The sequence below is a fragment of the Protopterus annectens genome, chromosome 1.part0, assembly GCF_019279795.1.
Source record: "Protopterus annectens isolate FY-2018-M chromosome 1.part0, PAN1.0, whole genome shotgun sequence".
Taxonomy (NCBI): Eukaryota; Metazoa; Chordata; order Ceratodontiformes; family Protopteridae; genus Protopterus; species Protopterus annectens.
In genome coordinates this window covers 1,671,259,402-1,671,282,315 of record NC_056725.1, presented here as the reverse complement: position 1 = coordinate 1,671,282,315, position 22,914 = coordinate 1,671,259,402, and the positions used below count along the sequence as shown (strand labels likewise).

General features: G+C 44.0%; 1 protein-coding gene across 1 annotated transcript in view; it reads right to left on the bottom strand.

The window, feature by feature from the left end:
- Nucleotides 1-22,914, bottom strand: part of CSNK1E (casein kinase 1 epsilon) — a 796,028-nt gene that overhangs the window by 275,129 nt on the left and 497,985 nt on the right. Inside the window, exon 7 of the mRNA XM_044068413.1 lies at nt 11,210-11,358. Coding sequence (XP_043924348.1) covers nt 11,210-11,358 — 149 coding nt within the window. The remainder of the gene's footprint in view (nt 1-11,209; nt 11,359-22,914) is intronic.

Genomic DNA, 22,914 nt, shown 5'->3' with positions numbered 1-22,914 from the left:
CTGAGGTCATGCGCATTAGTACCCTGGCGTACTGGCGTCAGTCTACTCTGGTATTCGGGCCGACTGGGACGCGGACTATACCCCAATAGTCAGGACTGCAGCAAGGGAAGACGAAGAACATCTGTTTGAGGTCATCATAGACAATAATCTCAAATTTGACCTACAGGTCAACAAAACCATACAGACCATCAATAAGAAGCTTGGATCACTGTATAGAAACAAGACATTTTTATCCCCACTGGCTAGGACTGCAATTGCCTGATCACACCTACTCTCTACTCTTTTATATGCCTCACCTGTACTCTCAAACCTCAACAAATCCGAACTAGGTAAGCTGCCCCACAGCTACAATCATATTGCCAGATTTGCCACTGGCTCCACCTACAGAACCCACCACTGCCAGAACCTTAAACAACTAGAGTGGCTAGAACTGCCCAGCTTAATTCAATCAACTCTTAATAGCGCACAAAATTGTGTACCACCCGGAGGATACCCCTCACTTAAAAATATTAAGCCATATAGCAACCTAAGATCCCTACGGTCAGCCGATAAACTACTGGTCCAAACCCACAAAGCTAATAACTCTGCTGGTGAATCCGTGTTTGCCAACTTCATTGACAAAACCTGGAATTCGTTGCCAAACTATATAACCATACAATCCTCCAAAAGTCTGATAAAATCCTCAAACAGTATCTCAACGTGAATTGGCTATGCCCATTTACCAACCCTGATTAAGTTATAAACTAAAAGTATATTCTGCAATTATCATAACTTGTAACTACATCACCAAGCTCTGCTTCCAATCTGATGTCTCTTACTTTTAATTGTCTGTTCATGAGAATTGAGAGTCCCTACTAGGGAACACTACTAACCCATTGTATATAATCACTGTTTTTATAATTGTTTGCTTACTTCTGTGTAATTTATGTAAGTTTGTCTATGTGGAGCTTTTCTCCCCGGGCCTCTGCTGAAAATGGACATGTATCCAGTCGGACTATCCCGGTAAACAAATGTAAATTAAATAAAATAAATATAACTCAATCAGTATTTACAACAAATTTTCTAATACAGTTTCAGTGTAACATAGCATAATAATTGTTTGTTATAAAAAATGAGTATGGATATTCACAAACATTAAATTTACAAGCTTTGTACCGATATTTTACAGATAGAACAGTGGTGTTTTAGACAGACAGGCAGAATTTATGAAATGCAACACAGTAAGGTATTATAGGTTCATAGGTTCATACTAGGCTATCTGCCCAAGGGCATTTATAAGCCTAGCCCATAGTTATGTGGCTTTCGCCACCCCTTTAGTTTGAATAAAAACTATGCCTATCATTTTGCTGTGCCTCTGTCAAGCAGTGACGCTGAAGTAATCCCTGGGGTATATCTGCAATCTCCCATCCATTGGTCAAGATTCCTCTTGAACAAGACCAGAGAGGTGCTCTGCCTCACATGTACCGGGATTTTGTTCCACAGCATAGGGAGTCTCTGGGTGATGAATCTGTCCCTCCAGCATGTTCTATTTATAACCGTGTCAAGGTTTAAGTCTCCCGCCCTTGTGGTTCTGAGGGATCTAGATTTTTTTGAGGTGAAGCATATTCATCAAATCTGGGTTTGACATGGCCTTATATGTCAGGCACAGGTCACCTCTGAGCAAGCGGTATGAGACTGAATAGAGCTGGAGTTCTTTCAGTCGGGCAGCATAAGACATATTTTTGAGACCCTTTATCCTTTTGGTGAGGAACTTTTGGGGCCTTTCAAGCTGCAGCAGGTGTCTGGTCAGATACATTCGAGCGGGGCATTGTACTCAATCATAGGTCTAATAAGTGATGAGTACAGGGGCGATGACCTCCCTGATCTAGATGTGAATCCCTTCATGATCAGGTGGGTGATATAGAAGGTTTTCCTAACTACTTTAGCAACATGAGTGTCAAGCGAAGGCTACTGTCAACCTGGGTCCCCAGATCTCTGATGACTTTTTCTGTGCTCAGTGGATTGCCACCTATATGGTAGCTAGGGGTAGCCTTGTTTTTCCCAAAGGGTATGACTATGCATTTTTGGCGTTTAACTTCAGGCCATGGCTCTGGCACCAGTTATCCATTTCTGTGAGGCCCTTCTGGAGGATATCTGTGTCAGATGTGTTTTCGACTATGGCCCAGTTTGCAGTCATCTGCAAACTTTGTCAGCCATAACCCTCCTGTGTTTGCTTGTACTTCAGAAAAGTAGATGCCGAACAAGAGTGGACCCAGGACTGAGCCCTGTGGGACACCACTTGTGACAGGCTTTGAGTCTGACATGGCTCCAGCAACTCTGACCCTGTGGGTTCTGTCACTTAGCCAGTTTGCAACCCATCTTGTGATGTATGGGTTTACATTCAAGCTGATGAGTTTTTCGATGATACCTGAGTGGGGTATTGTGTGAAGGCCTTTGCCAGGTCGAGGTAGGCTGTATGGACTGCCTTTCCCTCATCAATGGCCTTGGTGACTGTCTCGAAAAAGTCAACCAAGTTTAAGAGGCAGGATCTGCCTTTGACAAAGCCAAACTGAGTTGGATCCAAAGTCTGCAAGTTCCCTATGTCTTTATTTATGAGTTCCATTATGATCCTCTCCATGGCTTTGCAGATAAGGCTTGTCAAGCTAATGGGCGGTAATTTCCAGGGTCTGTGGAGGCACCGCCCTTATGAAGTGGGACCACAGTGCCGTGCGCCACTCCTTGAGTGCGTATCCTGAGGTGAGGCTAAGATTAAACAGCAGTCCTAACTGTGGGTTTAATTCCTCATTGAGTTCATGAAGCACACAGCCGGGGACACCATCCGGTCCCATGGATGCTGTGTTTTTGCCTTAGTGAGGCAGTTCTCACCTGGGCGTTGGAGATGTTTGGGGGCTACAATCCTCTGGAATAGATATCTCTCCTTTTGGGGGGGAGAAGTTTGCACTGAACCTGTCAGCCAGTATGTTGGCAATGTGTGTAGGTTCAGTAATTTTCACATCATTTTGAACTAATTCTGAGCATATCTGGGAGTTTCCTCCTAGGCTTCTAACATAGCTAAAGAAGGCCTTATGATTCTCTTTAGAGTCCTTGGCGATTTTTCTCTCAAAATTTGCCTTGGATGATTTTATGAGAGCTCTTAGTTTTTTACTTATAATGATCAAAGGTGTCTTACCTTTCAAGGATTTTGCTCTATCTTGTAGTAGCTTCCTCCTTTTGTTGTAGAGCTTGTTTATGGCTGGGGTCCACCAGACTGGACGCTTGCCTTTGGTACAGAGAGTCTTAGTTTTGTTTGGGATTGCCTAATCCATGCAGTCCTGTAGGTGCTGGTAGAAGGCATTTGTAAGTGATTCAGCGGTTTGAGTAATGTTTACCACTGGCTCAGGGGCCTTAAAGGAGACCACACTAGTTTTTAGAAGTGTGAAATCGGCTTTTGAGAAGTTTTTCACTGTGGTCTTTTTGTTTCAGGGGGGGGCGGGATGAGGACCTCCAGCGAGATTAGTTTATGATCTGATCTCACCAGTGAGGGTATACTTCGGTGTTGAACATTTTGATCCCATGTTCGTGATGATGAGATCAAGTATGTTTTCTCCTCTTGTGGGGATGGTGACTAGTTGTTCCATGGCATTTGAGTTTATGAACTCCAGGAATCTTTGGGTTAGAGTGTTCGGGCTTGAGTAGTGTTCCCAGTCTATATTAGGGTAGTTAAAGTCACCTAGTATGATGGTGTTTGGAGATACATTTATCCCCTCCAATGTTTTCAGGAAGGCCATGTGAGGTTCCTGAGTTTGAGAGGGTGGCCTGTAACATGCTACAAATTGCAGAGCAGTCTTGCCTATGGTTAATTGCACCTGGATGGTCTCCGATGCATCATGCGTTGCCACCAACCTTGAGGTGTGGGTGTCCTTTATGAATATGGACACCCCCCCCTCCTTTCTTGGTGTTGTCCGGATTTTGGGGCGGACGCATGATATGAGGTGAAACCTGTTAGTGCTGGGGTGCTCTCAGGAGCCTTGAACCAGGTTTCTGTCACAGCACAGACATCGATGTTCTCCATATTGAGAAGGGCCTCGAGTGCGTGCATCTTGAGATTGAGACTTCTGGCATTGAGCAGCATTACCCTTAGTTTTTCCTTTTGGTGTTCTAGGGTGGTAGGTTTAGAATTTGAGCCTTGCCTAAAAAAGGCACTATGGGGTGGCAAGAGCCTTTGCCAATATCCGGAAGCCCAGGGGTGACAGGTGCAAGCCGTCCCTTGCGAGCAGCGTGGCTTGTCCAGCATGTCATCCCAGGCAGACAGACATTGGATCCCCTTTGAATGACACCAGAATTTAAGCCAATTATTAAAGCTGATCATCTTATCACTGTATTGTGGCATCATTCTAGGTGAAGGTAGGATACTGCTCAAGGTCAGGGTCATACCTGCCTGGGCTACATAATCAGAGAGCTCCTCGATGTCCCTTTTCATGTAGTCCAAGGAGGTGCGTCTCAGGTCGTTGACACCAGCGTGGACAATGACTGAGTCGTACTTGTACCTGCTGTTGAGAGACCTGAGTGCTTGCGTTATGTGGCGGATTCTAGCGCCTGACAGGCAGCTTACTGTGACCTTCTCTTTACTCAGTCTGGTGGCGGGGCGTCAGTGTGTCTGACTATGGAATCACCAATGACAAGTGTGTCTGGCATTTTGTTTGGCCTTAAGGGCTGTGACTGTTTGACACTCTGACTGTGTGGTCTATGTGTTGCATGTGTTGGGTCGTGAGGTGGTAGTTGTTTGGGTGTCTGCTTTGGTGGCCTCTGCTGTTTTGGTAAATTTTTGATCAGAGCCTCCGAGTATGTCTTTGTGTGAGTATGTGTATGATTTGAAGTTGTGATGGTACCATGTGTGACTGGGTATGTATTGTGTGTGGTTACCTTCTCCTCCTGTCTGGTCTTGCCAGTCCTATGTTGAGAGAGCTCAGCCTCCAGTTTGGCCGTATAGTTGCATCTCTCTCATGTATTTGTGTTTTGTGGGAGAAGGAGAGGATTGTCTGTGTACATGAGGCAGTTGTAACATTGCCTCAATATTCCCAGGTTCACCAGTTGAGAAGGTGAGCAAGTTTTTGAGTGCTAACAGAGAAGTAGTGATGGAATAGTAATTTGATTGTGCTAATTAGAAGTAGGAACAGTAGGTTTAGTAGTACAGTATTAGAAAGGAACAAGAAAATTAAGGGATATAGTGCTTTAAAGGGAGGAATAAAAAAGGTGATGAAGGGTGTTGGTGAGCTATATGAGGAGCAGGGTCAAAGCCCGGAGGCAGAAAGGAAGTATTTTAGTAACAGTTTAAAAAGATGAAGTTTGTGAAACATCTGATAGACATAAGAATTCTATTCCAAGTTCTAGCTATACTACTGGAACAAAGACCAACCCAGGCAGTCCTTTGTGCTTTGTAGATGGGTAAGCAATGGTTTATTATTTGACCAAAAGGAACGATTTGGAAGACAGTATTGGAATAGGGGTCTACCTGCTGGGCAGGTGGATGGGGGATATGGATGATTATATGGGTTAAGGTGAGGCAAGTATTAGCTAGGTGGTGAGAAAGCTCGAGCCAGTTATATATTTTTACTGATAAACAGTGGTGAGTCCACTAAGGTTACTGCAAGCAAATTTGTCAAGCTTCTTAAAGCACTGAACTAAGTGAGGCTCGTAGGTTGTTCATGATAGGGGCTCCATATATGACAGACAGTAAGAGGTAAGTGGCAGAGTTACCTTGGCAGAGACTGCAAGGAATTTCTTTACTCGTGCAAGGTGCCTAGTTTTTGATGGCTATTTTTAATGCTGTTGTGGATATGTAAATCGAATTTAAGATTGTTGTCTACTGTCATGACAAGTAGTTTTGTATGTAGGGCAACTTCAATCATGGTATTATTTAAGGAAGAAATGTTAAAGTTTTGCCCCCCACTTGGTAAAAAATGTTAGAGAGAAGTAATTTGGTTTCTTTTGGAAATTAATAGCAGGTGATTAGAATGTAGCTAACTTTTAAGAGAGCTGAAGGCTCCTTGAGTAATTCTCTGAAGATGTATTATGTTGTCGGAAATGCAAGTTAGGGTACAATCATCAGCATATTGTATGTTGGAAGCTCACGGACAGGATTTATGTAAATTGTTCGTGAATATATTAAAGAGCAAAGGCCAAGAATGCAGCCCTGCAGCACATGATCATTGACAGGAAGGAAGGGAGAAAAAGTGGGGAGCCATTTAACAGACTAGTATCGATTGGTTAAATAGTTGTTAAACCATAGTAGCAAAGGATGCGACACAGCCAGAGGGGAAGACTGTTGGTAGAGGAGTTTTTGGTGAGACTGGATCAAAAGCTTTAGAAAGATCAAGGAACACAGAGGAAATACGTTTGCCTTTGTATCTGGCTTTGCTAAGGCTGTGGTAGTGCTATGAGCGGGTCTAAAACCATGCTGTGTGGGGGGGTCAGGAGCTTTTCATGAAGAATATGCTTGTAATTGCTGGTCTCTTACTGAGAGACTAAAATATGGGTTTTCACATGGGGAATGGGTCTCTTAGCCTGGCCATGCAAAGATGCACTCCCTGGTCATTCCAAGATAGACAAGATGGGCTTTCCCATGCTTGCCAAGATCACCTGAACAGATGCAAAGGAAGTGACGGACCCCTGATCTCTGGTGGCTGAACAGACAAGACAATAATGTGGGAAAAAAGTGAATGATCAGAGGTACTAGAAATGGCCACAACAGAGTCACCTATCAGAGCCTGAGGCACAGATTGAGCCCGCTGTGATGGCAAAGACTCCTTAATAATTTTCTTTTTCTTGGGTATGAAGGAAAGTAGAAACATGCGAACTGTATAATAATGTTCCATGGTTCTGCCACCAGAAAAGATAGCTTATTTGTGAAGTGATGCCAACAAGAAATGGAAACGGGTATGTTGCCAAAAATGGCGTTGAGAAGGAAAGTACACAATGACACTCCAAAAAACGCATTAATGTATTTACTGTCAGTAAAGACGATCAGTACAATTTTTCACAGAAAATCCTTCAATTATTCATAAGCAGTAAAAGCTGGAACAGGAGGCAAACAATCTATCAGACATGTTCGTCTCAAATAGACAACCCCCCCCAAATAAACCCACTAAACGTAGCAAAAACATTATTCCTCATAATATGAGCAGATTTCACAGAAAAAGCGTTGTGGCAGCTTTCCCCAAAAGTGAACTTATCTCCCCAGCAAAGGAGGAATGTTAGACGGTTGTTGATCTTCTGTAGCCTGCTAGAGGAGCGCCCTGTCAGGCTGCAATAAAATACTAATGGCTTTGGTGTCCAGACTGCTGTTTTTCTCTCTCTCTCAGAAGCTGATGTCAGCAGCAGTCTGGGAGCCTGTGGAAGGTGGTCAAAGGAGTGGCCAGCTGTTACATTCTTAGGAGGATATAAGCTAGGGCTACTTCAGCAATGAGTCAATGAATGAAAATAATCTGTTTTTGAAAAATTACAAAGACTGGACTATGTTCATTATTAAACCAAGGTTACGCAACATAAGCAATATGTTTTGGTTACCATGGCTTATATGGTCAGGGAGGATGAAGAAGGGCCAGAGTTGAAGAGTCCCTGGAGAACAGCCCTATCAAAACCTGCTCTTGATTTGGCAGAGTCAATTTTATAATGCTTAGTGAAAGTGTGTACAGATGACCAAATTTTTACCTCTGGAATACTACAGTCCACCTCCTTCCAAAAAATTCTAGAAGTACCCATGCCACTAGAAGAGAAGGCTTTGACCTTGGTGTAAAAGGTCTTTCACAGAATAAGAAAAAAATGGACACCATTGGATAACCATTGGGAAATTATCTGATTTGACAATGGTTGTCCCCTCTCACCTTCATAAGCAATTAACTGAATGGAACAGAAATTCTGAAGTCCTTGGTTTTGGCAATGTAGTATCCGTCTTGCCTGTGGACATGCACAGTATGCAAAATCTTTGCAGAGCAAAGCCCAACCCTCACTCGCTTCAAAAAGAATTTGGATAAATGGATGGGAACTGCAAATTCAGTCCTGTGGTACTGCCCATGTCCCTTACGGGCAGAGGCAGTCTGTAAAATGACTCAGGGCTCCAACACCCACAGACCTACTACCCTGACACTACCCCATCCCATATCTAGGAATTAAAATATAATATTGTCACATCTTGGGTATTATTGGATAGGCTTTTAAAGGCTCTTGTGCCATTAGCCTAGTAATCGCCTATGAAGACGCTCTCTCCCTCATTTTTGGTGCAGGAAAAGAGTAGGGAGATGAATACTACTTTCAGCATGAAGGAAGGGTTGGTTTTCAAGGATATCTTATCCTTATGAAAAGTAAAAAAAAAAGGTTGAATTACTAGAAGAGCTTGCAACGACACTCGCCTAGCAGAAATCAGGGTAGTTAGCAACACCGTTTCCCAGGTCAAGAAGTTTAACTCGGCTTTGTGAGCTAGTTCAAAAGGAAAATGTGTACAATGTTCTAGTAAGAAATTAAGATCCCGGGTGTGCATTCTGTGCCACAAAGTTACAGATTCACTGGCAAAATGTTTAGAACTCAAAAGTGCCTGGGCAGGTGCAGGAGTCGAGGAAACTGCAGTCTTTTTTTAAAATAAATTACAATAGTACGCATTTTTCTTGTGTATCCTACTTCTGAACAGAGACAGAATATCAAGGAGACAAGAGAATTCCACCGTAGCAAAGACTGTGTTCATTCCCTTCAGATGACTGGGAACTGGCATCTGTGACTTAAAAGTTAATCCTGATGAAGGCTAGGCAGTAAAAAGTACAGTTGTGTACAATATTACCATAACCGATGTCCTTCTCTTCACTGTTGCAGTATTCTTCACTAAAGGGATGCCTTGCAAGGGTAGCACAACTTCTGGACAGTATACCAAAGCCTTAGGTTTTCAAAGATGCTGTATGTCACACTTATGCTTTCTGCTCACAGCGAAGAACTTAAAGGTGATGTATGGACGCACAAACCTCAGACCTGAATAGACACAGGAGGAACAACAGTCCAAGGAGAAAAGGACGAACAGGTGCATCCAGAAAGGAGTAGAAAAAAGGGGAAGGAAGGAGGAAGGCAGTGAATATTGCAACAGTGAAGAGAAGGACATCTGTTATGTTAGGGTTTTATACAACTGTACTTCGCCCTTCCATATCACAGTTGCAGTATTCTTCTCTAAAAGAAAGTACAAAAGCTCAAAAGGAAATCTGGGAGGAGGAAGGCTCAGAACAGCCCTCAAGAAAACCATGCAGGACAGCTCTGGCAAAGCCAGCTCTAGCTCTGGAAACCATCTAATTTGTAATGCTTAGATGCTTAGTAAAGTTATGGACAGAGGTCCCAAGTAGCAGGCTCTAGGATGGAACTGGTATCCAAGCCTTTGAAAACAGGCATCAGAGGAAGCCACAGCCCTGGTAGAATGAGCCTTAACAGAAGCAGAAAGTCTTTTTCCATGAAATGAGTAACAAAAAGAAATGGCTTTGAGTGCATTACTTGAATGCATTAAATAACCCCTGTGTAAAATCTTGCTATTCATGTTTCGATCCTTAGAAGCAGGGGAGACTTCTTTAATGGGACAGCAGCCAAAAAGACCTTATGAGGTTCAGACCCTTGCTGACAATCAAATCAATGTAGTAGAAATCTCCTCTGGAACAAGATTCTGTGCAACACCCCTTGTTCCTTTTGAAATGATCAGCAAAGGTTTTCCCTCAAAACCCGGAATGGACATCTGCAGAGCCTCAGAGGATGTGCGAGAAGTCAGATTCATGCTGGCCTCCAATGCAGCAGAGGAATCTAACAGGACTGGATGATTCTCCGGGCTTTCATCATCCTTGAGTGAGACGTTCGGGTGAGGCGGTACAGCAGCCGAATCAGACAACTTTTTTGGTCGTCTTCTTAAAGAAAAAAACCTGACAAAATCAAGCACTGAGTGCTTCTCTCAACCACACTAACAAAAAGAGACAATGCTCGTGACCATCCTTATGGGGAATCCATCTCTCACACTGTCATTTCCCCTTTCTGGATGATGTGAACTCGCAAACAGACAAGAAGAAAACCCCAGCAGGGCACTTATCCGATAAGAGCTTGGTAACCAGCTTAGACAAAGGAGCATGCACAGTCTGACAATTGAAGATGGCTTCTGGAATGGCAGCAAAAGTTCTGTGGGATGTACGTCCATACGTCATGTTATACCCTACTTTGTGAGTGGGGAGCATACATGTGATGCAAGACGTCCTTGAAAACTTAAGGCTTTTGTATACTGGATGGACGTTGGGGTACCCTTGCCAGGGGATCCCTTTAGCAGAGAAAACCCAACAGTGACTTGGAAGGACATTTGCTATGCCAAAATCAACCTTTATAGGGGCACAGAGGAAACCCATGTAAGGATAAGGGTGCACTTCAACACTGAAAGCCATGGGCTGTCAAAGGGCTGGTAGGGTCGCCAAGGCCTCACTTTCCCTACAGAATCTTTTCATAACTGTTCTTCCATTATCCCATAGAGCTTAACATTATGTGCTTTACATGCACTGTCACAGGAAGGTTCTCTTGCTGGTAGAAGAGTAAACACCTATTGGCCCAGGGCAAGGATCACTTTCTTTAAAGAAAGATTCAGGTTTGTGAAAGGGTCCCCCTCAACACAGGCAGTTCAGCATTTGCAGGATGAAACATGGTAGACCTCTCCTAAACAAAAACATTTTGAAGGTGTCAATCCCCTAGGTTCATCTTTCACAGGCATGCTTCCTGTTCAAGGGATATTGCACTAAATCACACCATACATTAATGGTAAAATGCAAGTAAACACAAGAAACAAAAAAGTTAAGGAATCGGGTAAAGAAAAATTTCTAGTTTGAGAACCCAATGCTCTTGTTAGCCACCTGGACAGAATAGATTATTAACTAATTGCTCCTTGTGGCAAAAAACTGAAGATGGCACAGGCTGCTCACAATGGTATCTCAATGGTATCTCAAGTTCCCCATCAAGGTAAGTAAAATGGGCAAATTGTGACACATTGAAAATGTTCCTACTCTTGTCTCCACAAACACACGTTACATACATTTCATGAATACACACAAGTTTATTATCTATGTGCAAACGCATACACACATGTGCAAGTGCATTTCTGAAATAAATAAATAAATAAATACTGCTGTAGCAGAAACAAATCTGCATAAAAGTTTGAAAAACAATTACTGCCACTTACAAACTTGAGCATGTTCCAGTCAAAAACATAGTCGTAAGAAAAACCTTGTCTGTGGAAAAGGTTCCGGAATAGCTGTCTTAAGTAGGAGTAGTCAGGCTTGTCATCAAAGCGTAAAGACCGGCAGAAATTCAGGTAGGTTGAAAACTCCGCTGAAGAAAAACAAAATTAAGATAAGTGATTTCATAATTACACCAATCCCAAATTTCACCACCAAATCCTGCCTACTTAACAATACAAACCAAATCCACAGTAGGTTTGTGGTGGTAAGAGAAGTGCTAGAAGCCCTAACACTTCACTTATGTTCAAACTATGGAACTTTTATTTCATGTGCAATGCCATAAACATCACCCACCACCACCCTAAACACTCCTTTACTGCAAATGGTGGCTGATACCAGCAATTTTTAGTAAAGTGCCACAAAGTAAATAACCTCAAAATATTTTCTAACTTGATGGAAGAATTCTGACTTATAAATTTCAAGGGAAATTGTAAACTGAATGTGCTGGGAACTAACTGAGGAGCCCTCTGCCCATGTATACAATATGAAAGAGATCCAAAATGTTTATTACCATGCCAAAAAAATGAACACTAATTGGTGCAGTCTCAGTAGCTCAAGAGGTGGCACACACCTTTGGTGCTGGAAGATCAGAAAACTCTAGGTTACAACTCCCACACCAAGTAGTTGGATTATATTTTTCAATACAGACAATGCACTGCAGCATGGGGAGGGGGTACTGCCTTCCCAAGTATGCCATCCTTTGTGTAACCAAGGCCTCATATGCCAGAGTTGGTGGCAGCTCAGGCAGATGTCAAAGATCCCAGATTAGGGTAAGCTTCCTGGTGCCCCGGCCTAACTTCCACTTGTCAATATGGAACAGCTATGAATACCACCTCAGGTCTCCCCTGAAGACAGCTGGCTTAGTGGGACTAACCCTGGTAAACAAAATTTCAATTGTGTATCTGCGCTTCCCCACTCTGGGAAGAAACTATCAATGTCAGGATACTTCTTTATTCAGGTTATGTTTTGGCTATTTATTCTTAAAAAGCATATTCCTCTACTAAAACCTTTTCCTTTAATTGTATTTTTTTTTTTTTTTTTTTTTTTTTTTTTTTTTTAATTTTACCAGTTTACTAACCGGGTAAGCCCACTAAACAAATTGTCCCTTTTCAGGGTGACATGGGAGCGCTGTCTGGTTAAGTGACTTTCTCAGTGTCACACAGCAGACAAACAAAGATCAAAGGAATCAAACCCTGTACTCTGGGCACAGGAAGCAGCCCACTAACACGTTTACACCTCTGTGCTAACAGCCAAAGAAATTTCGTACATTAAAAGGGTCTGGCATGACAGAGTCAGATTTTGTCATATTTGATTAGTGTTGTTTACCGGCAAAGTACAGTTGTGTCTACTTGTAGAGCCTTCACTGTTGCATTAATAACTCCTTGGGATTTCCTGCTGTGGAAGTCCTTGGCTGTCCCAAACACCAGAGTAATTCCCTACTCTGGGCATAACAGAAGCCCTCACCTCAGATGACAGGATACAAAGGGCAGTCAAGCCAGTACCATATTCTCGGGTTTTTCTTGCCCCCTCAGGACTGGAGCAACAAATCTCACTGTCCCCAACAGAGAATGGTTAGACCAACCTGAAAACAGAATTAAAACTAAATGGGTATTGGGACCTATAAGGGAGCTGAAACGGAGGGGAAAGGAGAGAGGTAGGAAGAGACTACTGCAATAGTGAAGACACGCAAATGTCTACATTTATAGTGAGTTGACACAACTGTACTGTGTTCACGTTTCACTGCTGCAGTAATAACTCCTTGAGGGGATTGAGAAAGCTGGAGAGAGAGATGGATAGCGAGGTGATGTTAGGAGGAAGAAGAGAGGCCCTGCAGAAAGAATAGTTATGTAAAATCTTAACATAAGCACAGATGCCCTTCTCTTCCATGTTGCAGTGTTCTTAGTTTGGGATTCTCCGCCTCAGGCGACCTGAACATTGGTGCCCAAACAAAAAAGCTTAAGCCTGGTTGCTGTAGGTGCATGGGACGTCACACGTAGGGCCATAAACCAAGGGCCTTAAATGTGATGTCTGCACACACAGACCTCAGAACTGACTGCCCAGTTGGACAGTATAGTAAGAGCCAAATGATGTCCACCAGAAGTGTGAAGTGCCATTTGTTTGCCATTGTGACTATAGTCTAGGTGGGTGCTCCAGGGAGCTCCATAGACAGGTGAAAATGAATTTAGGAGGATAGGTGGGGGGAAGGAATACCACAACATGGAAGAGAAGGACATCTATGGTTATGGTAAGCTCTTACACAACTATTCTAGGTCTTCCTTTTCCCATGCTGCAGTATTCTTAGTGTGGGAGAGTACCACAACTTAAGGAAGAGGAAGGGTAGAGGTAGAGGGAGCGGATTTCAGAAATCCATGCAGGAATGCCCTAGCGAACCCTGCTCTGGAGAGGTGGTCCAATTTGTAATGTCTGGTAAAGGTGTGTATAGTGGCACCAGGTGGCCACCTCCAGGATGGAGGCTGTGTCCAGGCCCTTGAAGAAGGCTTTGGATGATGCTACGACCCTAGTAGAATGTGCTCGTACTCCCTGAGGTAGGTCCTTGCCGTGGAAGGAGTAGCAGAAGTATAGTTTTTCTGATTTAGCAGGAGATGGTTTGTTTGGTGACTGCCTTGCCCAGTGCCCTGGGATAGAAGGATACAAAGTGTTGATTAGACTTTATGATGGACTTACTTTTGTCCAAGTAAAACTTTAGTCACCTGTGCACATCCAGGGAATGAAGTAATCTTTCACTGTCATTAATTGGAGAGGGGAAGAAGGTGGGCAGCTGAATGGATGGATTTAGAGAGAGTTCGTTGACCACTCTGGGCATGAAAGAAGGGTTGGTACGCTTGGTCACTCTGTCTTTGTGGAAAACAGTATAGGGGGGAAAAGACATGAGTGTTTGTAACTCTTGACATCCTTCTAGTTGAGGTAAGGGCTACCAGCAGGACTGTTTGCCATGTGGACATTTGAAGTGTTGCAGAACTGGCTGGTTCAAATGGGGCCAGTGTGAGTTTTTCTAGGATGAAGTTCAGGTCCCAAGGCAGTGGAACACGTTTCCTTGATGGCCTGATGTGCAAGACCCCTTTCAGAAACAATTTAACATCTAGCCTGGAGAGTAAAGGAGGGTCTAAGGGTAAGCAGGCAGAGATAGCAGATAGGTGGACTTCAACTGAGAAGTATAAAGTCCTGCATTTAAAAGTACAAACACACAAGTTAAGACTAGAGGGGCACCCACTAGAAAGGGGTCTCAAGTCTTTGGAGACGCCATTTGGAGAATTGTTTTTCTCATTTTGAAATGTAGGATCTCCTTGTGGTAGGTTTCCTTGCCTCCCTCAGGCTGGAAGCACATCCTCAGAGTAGTGGTGTCTGAAGGGAATTAAAAGTTTATCACCCAGAGTGTTAGACATAGCATCTGTAGGCGAGGGTGGATGAGTGTTCCCTTCTACTGTGTGAGTAGGTCCACCTTGTAGGGTAACTTGTGATGATTGCCCTTGGCAATGAATAGCAGAAGGGGGAACCAATGCTGCCTTGGCCAGTAGGGAGTCAACAGCAAGATTTTTGGCATGTCCTTCCTGATTTTCAGGAGGACCTTTCGAATGAGAGGGGAGGGAGGAAAGGCATATAGAAACTGTCCCTTCCATGAAATGCTAAAGGCGTCCACTCTCCAACCTAGAGGGGAGTGGTTCTTGGTACAAAACCTTTTAAACTGTCTGTTCTGGGGAAAGGCAAACAAATCTACTTGGTGTGCCCCACTGGTGGACAATGTCTAGAAAAATTTCCCTGTTCAACATCCACTCGTGATGCAGAGAGAATGACCTGCTGACAGCATCAGCCTGATGTCCATCCTTGGATGGGATATAGGCTGCCTGCAGGGATAAATTGTTTTTGAAGCCTAGATCCCAAATCTGGATTTCTAGCCTGTGTAGGAGGTAGGACCCCCCCCCCCGTTTGTTGATGTATCACATGACTGTGGTGTTGTCTGTGATAATTTGAAGGGGACCTGGCTGTAGGATGGGAAAAAAGGCTTTCAGTGCCAAAAGGACTGCAGTCATCTCCTTTACAATGATGTGTTTTTTTCTGTAGTGATGGCTGCCAGCTGTCTTGCACCTTGAGGTCCTTCATGGTAATCCCCAAGCTCAGGTCTGATGTGTCTGTATGCATATACTGAGCTGGTGTGGGGAGGTGAAGTGGTGGGTTTGTTTGAATTTGTTGGCTCCACCACCTTAATTCTGCCTTTAGGCAGGGTAGGAAGGGAATCTGGAACTCTAGAGGGTAGTTATGTTGGGACCACACATTTTTTAGATACCACCGCAACTTCCTCATATGCATCCTGGCTAAGGGTAGCATAGGGATGGTGGCTGCCATAAGACCCAGAAGTTGCAGGAATTGTCCTGCTGATAGTTGGTGGATCTGGAACACGTCCTGGAAGTGGTCTGTTAGGGAAGCTACTTTGTCCTAAGGAAGGAACGCTTTCATCAGGTCTGTTCTGATCCTGCACCCAAGAAAAATGTTGTCCTTTTGTGGTGTTAGGGATGATTTAGGTAGATTGAGGGTGAACCCCAGGCTTTGCAGTAGGGACATGACAAAACTGAAGATTTTTTTTTTTTTTTTTTTTTTTTTTTTAATTAAAAGAGTGTCCTCTTTTACTGCAAGGATGTGAATATTGTCTAGGTAGAGGTAGATTTAAACGCCTTTGGTCCTGCAATAGGCTATTGCTGGAGCAAGTCATTTGGTGAAGACCATAGGTGCAGTGGATAAACCAAAGGGCAAGGCAATAAAATGAAAGTGAGAACTGGGCCCAGTGAAATGCAAGTACCTTCTGTGAGAGGGTTTGATGGGGATGTGGAGGTAAGCCTCTGAGATCTACTGTGGCCATGAATGCTTGGGTTGGCAATAGTGGAAGGAAGGTCTGGAGGGATAGCATTCCAAAAGATGGAACTTTCAGGAAGAGGTTTAGAAAGGACAAGTCCAGATTTGGCCTCCAAGGGCCGTCTTTTTTGGTACTAGAAATAACCTTGAGTACAAACCTTTTCCTTCTTGTCCTGGAGGGATGGGCTCTATGGTTCCGTGGTTCATCAGATCCTGTAGGATGTGGGGAAAAACGTGTAGTTTTTTGGATGGGAATGGAATGCCCCGTGCTGGGGACCTTTCTTTCCAGGAAAGGAAGTATCCCTCTTCCACTATTGCCAGAACCCAGCAATCTGTAGTGATAGTTCTAAAAAGGGGCAAGGAGTGGGAGAGATGAACTGACACAGGGATGTGGGCAAGGCAGTCATGCATTGTTGGCACCATTTCTATCATGAAAATCTTTTCTATCATGAAAAGGCTGTCTGGGAGCAGGCTGAGAAGAGACTGGTCTGGAAGACATCTGTCTCCCGGTTCCTCCTCTGTGCTTGGAAGGAGCAGGTGTAGCAGTGGAGGGAGTTCTCCTGACATAGGTGGTCTTGGATGGATAATTCGGTAATATTTTGGTATGGGAGACACCAGAAGGTGTTTAATATGTTGACGCTCCTTACTTTTCTCCTGAAGGTTTTTAAATAGTTCAGCAGACTATTTGCCAAACAGGAGGTTGTGGTCTATTGGAGCATCGAGGATTTTGGACCTGGAAGTCCTCAGGCATGGACTGAAGTCTTTAGCCACGAGCATCTGCGTAGCAATGATCCAGATGCAGCAGACCTAGCAGAAGCTTCAGCTGCATCATAGCTGCATCTAATTGGAATGCTTGCTTACCTGATACGCCAGGGACAGTTTTGATTGTAACTCCTCCTTGTTAGGGAGTCAGGCAGGGAGGATAGGAGTGAAGATGCTTGGGATACCAGATCTCAAGGCATACTTAATCATATGTGTTTGATAATTAATAGCTCTGAAGGCTAGGGTGGAGGAGATATAGACCTTCTCGTCTAACTTGTCCATACTTTTGCTGTCCTTGTCTGTAGGCAGAAGGAACGAGGATGAGATTAGTCTTGATAGCTTGTCTGGGGCTACAGCAATCACTGCCAGGTCTGCCAATACGGGGGGGGGGGGGGGTAGTCCAGAAATTTATGGTAGTCAGGCACCTTACAGAAACTATCAGGTCGCTTAGGAGCAGGTGGCAGAGAATTATGATTTTTAGATGCTGAAGTAAATGCATCCAGTAATGCAGGTATAACTGGAGGGATGGCAGAATGAGAGGGGTATTCAACTTGAAGTAATTCAAAATATCTTTTTTGAGTTTCAGTCATTTGGGAAGTAACCCATTTGAAATATTCTTTCATTTTGGTAATGGTTTCTCCAAAAGTGATGTCCAATGGGGGAAGAGTCCCCTTCTACGGATTACTCAACAGGGGAATAATATTCCAGGGGAGAGGCAATCTGTGATGAGTAAGTAATGGGACTCATCGGATGATGAAGAGTAAAGTTCTTCCTCTTCTCCTTCATGAGAAGTGGGCAGGGGAATAGAAATAGCTAAGGCAGGCCTTGGACTAAGGACAAGGATGGTAGAGGGAGAGGAGCCCAAAGGCCTGCATTAAAGACCGAGTGAAAGACTGCCAGTCAGGTAATCCCTCAGCAGGGGGGAGATAAATCTTGAGTTTCTTTGCTTCCTTTTCAAGGAGTAGTTTTTCAAGGAGTAGTTTTGGGAGAAGGCTTAGTTTCTGGGGCTTGAGCTAAGCCCGGGGCCTCGATTTTGGCATTCCAGTCGGGCGTCTGGTGGAGCCTGGTTCCCCCTTGACTTTGGTTGAAGCAGTCATCTGAGAAATCTCTGTGGATGTGCCGGCTGGTACCTCAGCAGCGACTTTCTCAAGGGGAATCAGTGAAGCAGACTGCTCTAGCGAACGTCCTTCAACCCCTATATCGGCAGCTGGCAGGGTATCAGACAGTGGAGAGGCACAGGAAGTAGGCAGAGGAATCTTGGCTTTTTCCGTGGCGGTTCCACCTGGGTGGCCGACTCTGGATCCATCCTAGGTGCCAGCATTTGTAGCCTCTGGTTTTCTAAGTAAAGATTAAGGGCAGCCAGACAGCTTTGGAGCATCTTTGGGATGAAGGACTGGCAAATGGGACAGGAGGTATGGCCATGTTCCCAGCCTAGGCAAAAAAAACAATGGTCATGTGAGTATTTATGCGGAACTTAGCATCCACGTCGGCATTTACCCTTTTTGGCAGACATTGGCTAAAAGGAAGTCAGCAAACCAAGCTCAAGCAATAGTAAAAACAAAATCCTCAATGGGGTACTTAGCTTTAGACGTCTCGATAGTAGAGGAGCGATGTGATCGATCTGACGTTCGACTGCGGCAGAAAAGTTCTAAGCTCTGAGTGTGCAGATGTCACATTTAAGGCCCCTGATTTATAGCCCTATGTGTGACATCCTGCGCACCTACAGCAACCAGGCTTAAGCTTTTGTATAGCAGCCGACATTCGGGTCGCCTGAGGCAGTGAATTCCCCACCAAGAATACTGCAACATGGGAACAGAAGGACATCTGCAGATGTGAAACCTGTTCTGGCAGAAGATGACTGGTTGTATTGTTTGGTAAAGGTGTCAGCTGATGACCAGGTGACTGCCTTCAGAATGTCTCTGGTGAACACACTGATTAGGTGGTGGAATGAGTTCTAACGTGGGGAGGCACCTCATTACAGTGCCTGTAATAAACAGATGCAGTAGGAGAGCCACTTAGGTAAACCTGTTAGCAAGCAGTTCATTTCTAATTCATTAGATGCACAGGCCACAAAGAGCTGAACTGACTTTTTGAAATTTTTAGTTCACTCCAAGTAATACTTGAGCTGCCTGCGAATGTCAAAGGAATGTAAAGGTTCACAGAAAAGTACTAGACAAGCTGCCCTTGTGTGCTGTTTTAAGCCTATCCAATTTCCCTTTTTGTGCCCAAAATAACCTATCCCATTTGGTTACCGATTCACCTTACTCATCCCATGATAGGCAATTTTAACGGATTTAATTAATTAATGGTAGATTTTGATAGGTGCCAAGGGATCGGATGTTATTGAAAGCATAACACAACGCCGTCCTGCTTTCTAGTATAAAAATAATATGCATTTCTGCACAAGTGATATTTGTTCTCTCATTTACTGTAGCATCCAAAAGTGGCACTAAAATCAGCAATCGGTAGCCTGCTCTGTGTCACAAAGGGATAAAGCCCAAACTATGGAGCGAGTTAAGTAGTGGCCTCAGATGAAGTTCTTTTTCCACTATTCCAAGGGTTTGGAAAGAAGGCAGGGAGATGAATTGATGATTTATGGAAACTTAGAAAGCTACCCTGGGCATAAAGCTGGCAATAGTTCTCTGTCTGTGTTAACTCTTAGGAAGAGCTCTATAAACAGAGCCTGAAATTCTAAGGTTCTTCAAAATGAGGTGATGGAAGACTACTTTGCTTTTGGCCAAGTTAAAATTTTGATTTCTGCTGAGGTCTACTGGTTCAAAGGGTGGTAGGGAGAACATCTCCAGCACAAAAATGAGGTCCCAGGAGGAAGCAGAAGTTCTCCTGGGTAGTCAAAGGTGGAGGATGTCTTTAATAAACTGTTTTATCATGGGTTGTAAAAACAGATAGGGTTGCACAAGGAAAGATGGCAGAAGCATGGATTCTAATGGAGAAATAAGAGTGGCCTTTCTTTTAACCTACCTAGATGAACTTTTCAAAGACTAGACATGTAAAAGTAGAGGTAAATGGCTCTTGTTCTGGCACCAAACAGCAAATCTCTTCCATTTTGAGATGCAAGACTTTCTAGTGCTGGACTTTCTTGCCCATTTCAAGACAGACAAAACGTCCTCGACTGACTGACCCTGAGGGAGAAGAATAATATCCAGGCTGCCAGCATCAGGGTGGTCAGGTTGGAAATATAGGGTTTCTCCTTGTTTTGGGTCAAGCAGTCCACTTCCTGTGGAAGCGGCTGTGGTTCTCGTGCTTGTGTTGCACAGTAGAGGGAACCATTGCTACCTTGGACAAACGGGTGCTACCAAGATACTCAGTTCTTTCTCGATCTTGGAGTAGTAACCAGAGTAAAAGTAGCAAGACACAAACATATACCTGTCCATGTGAAGAAGCCAACTGTCTGCTAGGCCTGGTCATCTCTGGTCCTTGAGCAAAATTTCTTCAGCTGCTTGGTTTGTTGTAAGACAAAAATATCTACTACTAGCAAACGTCACAACCTTGCGATCATGGAGAAAGTCAAATTTAGCATCCATTCATGAATGTCTACAGCAGACCTGCTCAGGTGTTCTGCAGACTGTTGTTCTCTCTGGAAGGTACTGTGCTATCAGGTGCAGTCCCTCTGCCTGTGTTGCTTCCCAGAACTGCATGGCTGGGTGGCAGTGTGTGTACCTCCCTGTTTATACACGACTGAATTGTCTGTCCTTATCAAAAGGGTACCCTTGTTTCCACAGCTATTTGAATGCCATTATACAGTACAGTTTTGTACCTACCATAAATGTAGATGTCCGAACTGGATAGCATCTGCAGTCATAACAAGTGGGGTTGTCCTGTCGTCAGGCAGCCCTGCAGTCGGCCGGATTCCAAAGTCCGGGTCCGGCTTCGGCTGATGTCGCACTCCACCCGACGTCATCTCTGGTCGTCTTCGGGTATAAAAGCATCAGCCGGCGCCATTTTCCTCAGTGTTTCTTGCCCCAGATGCCAGTAGCCCTCTTGCAGGCTAAAATTTGGATAGATGCCAATGTTTCCAAATAGATAGAGGTAAACACAACAATAAGCATGTATGTACATATATACAAACAAATACACCATAAAAGACTCCCCAACAGCTAGCTATTAGGAGGGTAAACACCCTAGGAGTACCACAGAGGGGAAGGAGGGAGGGTAATCCTGACTGCAGATGCTATCCAGTTCGGACATCTACATTTATGGTAGGTACAAAACTGTACTATGTCCTTCATGGATGCATCTGCAGTCATAACAAGTGGGTAGAATACCATAGCCAACTAGGGAGGAGGATAAAAGTAGATTATGGTGTGTTTAGGATCCCTTGCAGTACAGCAGTGGCAAACCCTGCTCGGGATCTGGAATATAGAGGCAAATTATAATGCTTGGCAAATGTATGCACGGAGGTCCAAGTAGCCGCCTCAATAATGTCTTTGGTTGCCACTCCTCGTAAGAAGGCTGTGGTAGTGGCTGTTGCCCTTGTAGAATGAGGTCTTATGTTCTGTGGAATTGGTTTTCCATGGAAGGAGTAACAGTATCGCATGCAATTTCCTATCCATTTGGAGATTGTCTGTTTGGAAATAGCTTTTCCTTCCCTTCCTGTTGCATAGGCTACAAAAGTTGGTCAGTCTTTCTGCTATTTTTGTTCTGTCCAAGTAGTAGCGTAGCTGTCTATGTACATCCAAGGTATGCAGTATTCTTTCCCTCTGTTTTGTGGGTTGGGAAAGAAGGTAGGTAGGTGGATTGCCTGGTTTAAAGACACTCTGGATACCACCTTGGGCATAAATGTAGGATTAGTCCTCATGGACACTCTATCTTGGTGGAAGATTAGGAAGGGTTGCACTGCCATTAAGGCCTGTAGTTCTGAAACCCTCCTTGCTGAAGTAATTGCCAGTAGGAAAGCAGTTTTCCATGACAGGTGTTGTAGGTCTGCAGTTGCTGCTGGTTCAAAGGGTGATAGTGTCAACTTTTCTAGCACAAAGTTTAAATCCCAAGCTGGTAATGGTGGTTTCCTTGGAGGTTTTACATTCTTAATTCCTCTGAGGAACTGCCTGAGCAAAGGGTGCGAAAAAACAGGTGGATCAAAGCTGTATTCTGCTGAAATAGCTGATGCATGTATCTTGATGGAGGAGTAGGACAGGCCTGAATGAAGAAGTTCGCCAGATACTCCAGAATGTTAGGCATATCTATGTTTGACACATCTTTTCCTCTTTCCGTACTCCAAATGACAAACCTTTTCCATTTTCCAGCATAGTTCCTTCTTGTTGAAGGTCTGCGTGCTTCAAGAATAATGTCTTTAACTCTTTGGGAAAGTTCTGGATTAGCTGCTGCTATGTGATGTTCCATGCAGTCAGTTGCAGGGTTTTAGGTTCGGATGTATGATGCTGTAGTTGTTCTGAGTTAACATCAAAGGCATCAGGGTATTGGCCACATATTGTTCCGAGACATGCTCTTCAGTAGTGGGTACCAGTGTTGTCTTGGCCAGTTTGGAGCTATCAGGATTATCCTTGGACGTTCTTCCTTGATTTTTCGTAGTACCTTGTGTATCAAGGGAAGAGGTGGGAATGCATATGCTGTTAGGCCTTTCCAGTTGAAGGAGAGTGAGTCCACTTTCCATGCTAGTGGGTGGAATGTCCTTGTGCAGAATTTTTTGAGCTGGTGATTGAGAGGTGATGCGAATAGGTCTATCTGTGGCATTCCCCATTTCTTTGAGATGGTCTTAAAGATGTGCGGGTGCAGCTTCCATTCGTGGGCATCCGAAGTGGTTCTGCTTAATATGTCTGCTAGAGTATTGTCTTTCCCCGGTACAAATATTGCCTGTAACTGAATGTTGTAGCTGAGTGCCAGGGTCCACAGCTCCAAGGTCATTCTGCATAGGGGGTATGAAAGAGTGCCTCCCTGTTTGTTGATGTACCACATGACTGTGGTGTTGTCTGTCCTTATCATCAACTGGCCCTCTTTGAGAAATGGTTTGAACTTTTGGATTGCCAGTTTTACTGCCAGCATT